At 29.5% G+C, this 3021-nt stretch overlaps 1 protein-coding gene across 1 annotated transcript in view; it reads left to right on the top strand.

The window, feature by feature from the left end:
* SI (sucrase-isomaltase) overlaps positions 1-3021 on the top strand; it is an 88264-nt gene that overhangs the window by 45213 nt on the left and 40030 nt on the right. The window contains exon 26 of the mRNA XM_077752234.1: positions 1512-1666. Within this exon, the coding sequence (XP_077608360.1) occupies positions 1512-1666 (155 nt within the window). The remainder of the gene's footprint in view (positions 1-1511; positions 1667-3021) is intronic.

Genomic DNA, 3021 nt, shown 5'->3' with positions numbered 1-3021 from the left:
AAAAAAAAAGTCTTTCAATAGATATTCTTAGCAGTTTCTTTTTTAATTGAAGGACAGCTGACACACAATGTTACATTAGTTTGAGGTATATAGGATAGTGATTTGACAAATCTGTAGCTACCATCATTCACCCTTGAACTTTATTACAGTACCATTGACCACGTTCCCTATACTGCACCTTTCACTCCTGTGATATATTCACTCCATAACTGGAAACATCTCTTTCCCACTCCTCTTCACCCACTTTGCTGATGCCCCTGCCCCTTCCCCTCTGACAACTATCAGTTTGTTCTCCTTATTTTTTGCTTAAGAGCTTCAAGGGAATCCATTAAGAAAACTTAAAAATGATAAGAAGATCAAAAAGACTAGATGTAAAGTAATATCTACAAAAAATGTTTTGGCATATTCTGTCATTCACCATTTAGAAATTGAATTGGAGGCAAGTCGCATTAGCAAAATCAAATGAGAAAAACAATAAAAAAAACAAAAAATATATCAAAAATCATAGGATTAAATTGGCTGTTTATAAGAAAAAACTTAAGAAGTATTGAGATATTAAATAAATACATTTTAAAAAGCAAATTTAAAAAATCCTAATTAAGACTATTTTTTTAATTAATTCGTTTTCTTTAAGTTCATCTGGAAAAATTAACATATAATAATGGCAATAGTTAAAACTCAGCAAAAGGGGAGATGACAGAATTTACAGAATTAAAACGGTATGAATTTGGAGCACCCAAGTGACTCAGTTGGTTAAGGGTATGGTTCTTGATTTCAGTTCAGGTCATGATCTCATGGTTTGTGATTTCAAGCCCCACAATGGCCTCTGTGCTGACAGCATGGAGCCTACTTGGAATTCTGTCTCCCTCTTTCTCTACCCCTCCCCAGCTTTCTCTCTTTCTTTCAAACTTAAAAAAAATAAATGAAATAAAATAAAAAATAAATGTTTTTATTTTAACATAAAATAATATTAGAGTACACATTTTGGCAAAAATATTAATTAGTACACCAATTATGGAAAATAAAATCAAAGGACCTTACAAATTTTAGTATCCTCTGTCTGACCTAATACTATCACTTCTAAGAAATCTACTGAGAAAATAAAGACATGAATAAACAAGTTACCACTAACAATCTTTATCGGATCAATCGTGACCAAAAACATTGAAACAAATTTTGTGTCTAACCATAAAGTGGTAAATAATTTTGTGTAACCATATAAGAAAATATTTACCTCCAAAATCTTGTTTTTGAAGATTTCTCAATATATGAAAAATGAATTATAAGACATTAAAAATGATAAAATGCAATTCATAACTTGACCCCATTACATACATATGTATATATGTGGATTTCTGTATACATATATGAGCAATGGATACAGAATTAAGAATTACATAAATAAGTATTCTAATATCCCATCTGATCAATTTAAATTATTTAATGATTATTTGCCTGGTATTTCAGCAATAGAGCAAAACATATTTATTTTCATTATTTCTCTGCAATAGATTTATGATCCCCAAAATAAGAGATATGAAGTTCCAGTACCTTTGAACATTCCAGCCATGCCAACAAGTACTTATGAAAATAGACTTTATGATGTTGAAATCAAGGAAAATCCTTTTGGCATCCAGATTCGAAGGAGAAGCACAGGAAGAGTTATGTAAGTGATCGAATTATTTGATATGAAGAATATTTTGATTGTAGAATGGGGTGTGGGACTAAGATTATTTTCAGTGTGCTAGAGTATCATCACATTAAAAAATGGATCCAGTTCTATTAAGTAACTTGACCTGTTTTAACATTAAAAATATTTTTTTTAATATTTATTTGGGGAAGGGGCAGAGAGAGAGAGAGACAAAGGATCTGAAGCAGGCTCCCACTGACAGCAGAGCCTGATGCTAGGCTCAGACTTATGTCCGTGAGATCATAACCTGAGCTGAAGTCGAAGTTGGATGCTTAACCCACTGAATTACCCAGGCACCTGTGTTTTAGCATTTTAAAACTAAAAAACATCACGCTCATGGGTCTACCATTAAGGATTAGTAAAATTTCATCTAAATTTTGGATATGATTGATGTAATTATTATCACACTCATTCAGTTAATCAAGTTGAAAACCAAAACCAAGATTCCTCTTGAAAAGTATGAATGTTGTAAAATAAGTTAGGTGGAAATGTGTTATGTAAATATTTAATTAGAAATCAATTGAAATTAAAGTTTATTAGTTCTGGATTCTGATAGAGTTAATACTATCTCTGCCAGGTATTGATGAAAATAAATTACAATATGTACATCTCTCTATATTTTTATGAATACATGATTTATGAATTAATAATTCTATGAATGAATAAATTTATATAAAAAACATTTTAGTAAAAAGAAGAGGTTTGTAGACAGGACATAGTATGTTAAAAGATATTTTATGTAATTTAAGATTGCCATGTCACTTTTTAGGAGATGTTGTCAGGTGGTCTTCAGGAATTATCAGGGTAGATACAGATAATGAAGAAAAGTATGTCTGTATTATTTTAAAAATTCTTTTGCTATGATAATATTTTTGTTTTAAAGGATAAATGAAATCATTTTGTAAAATATTTCTGGTACAATGGCATTACTTATTTTTATTTGGAAATGCTATTTTTAGTAAATACTTTCCCAAATCATTAATATAGAAATTTAAATCTCTCTCAAATTCTTTATAATTCTTATGTTTCTTTTCCCTGCCAACTTTTATTTCTATTCCTCCACCTTTGTTTTTACAAATGACTAGAAATACAATTCATTTTTTTGATACATTTCTTTTTAAACGATAATTTTTATAAATACACATCGGAGAAAAATTATTAGGGGTAGTAACTAAGGAGAGCTTGGAATTAAAATGTCCATCATGCCTTATAGTTGATTTTGATTTTGATTTCATTTTATTCTATATATAACAGATATTTACTTTGATAATCTCAAGGGAACAGGAAACAGAGAACTTTTAATTTCTAGGACATATATTATTTCTAGTTCA

The sequence above is a fragment of the Crocuta crocuta genome, unplaced genomic scaffold, assembly GCF_008692635.1.
Source record: "Crocuta crocuta isolate KB4526 unplaced genomic scaffold, BGI_CrCroc_1.0 scaffold21, whole genome shotgun sequence".
Taxonomy (NCBI): domain Eukaryota; kingdom Metazoa; phylum Chordata; class Mammalia; order Carnivora; family Hyaenidae; genus Crocuta; species Crocuta crocuta.
This window is presented reverse-complemented; position numbering and strand designations above follow the sequence as displayed.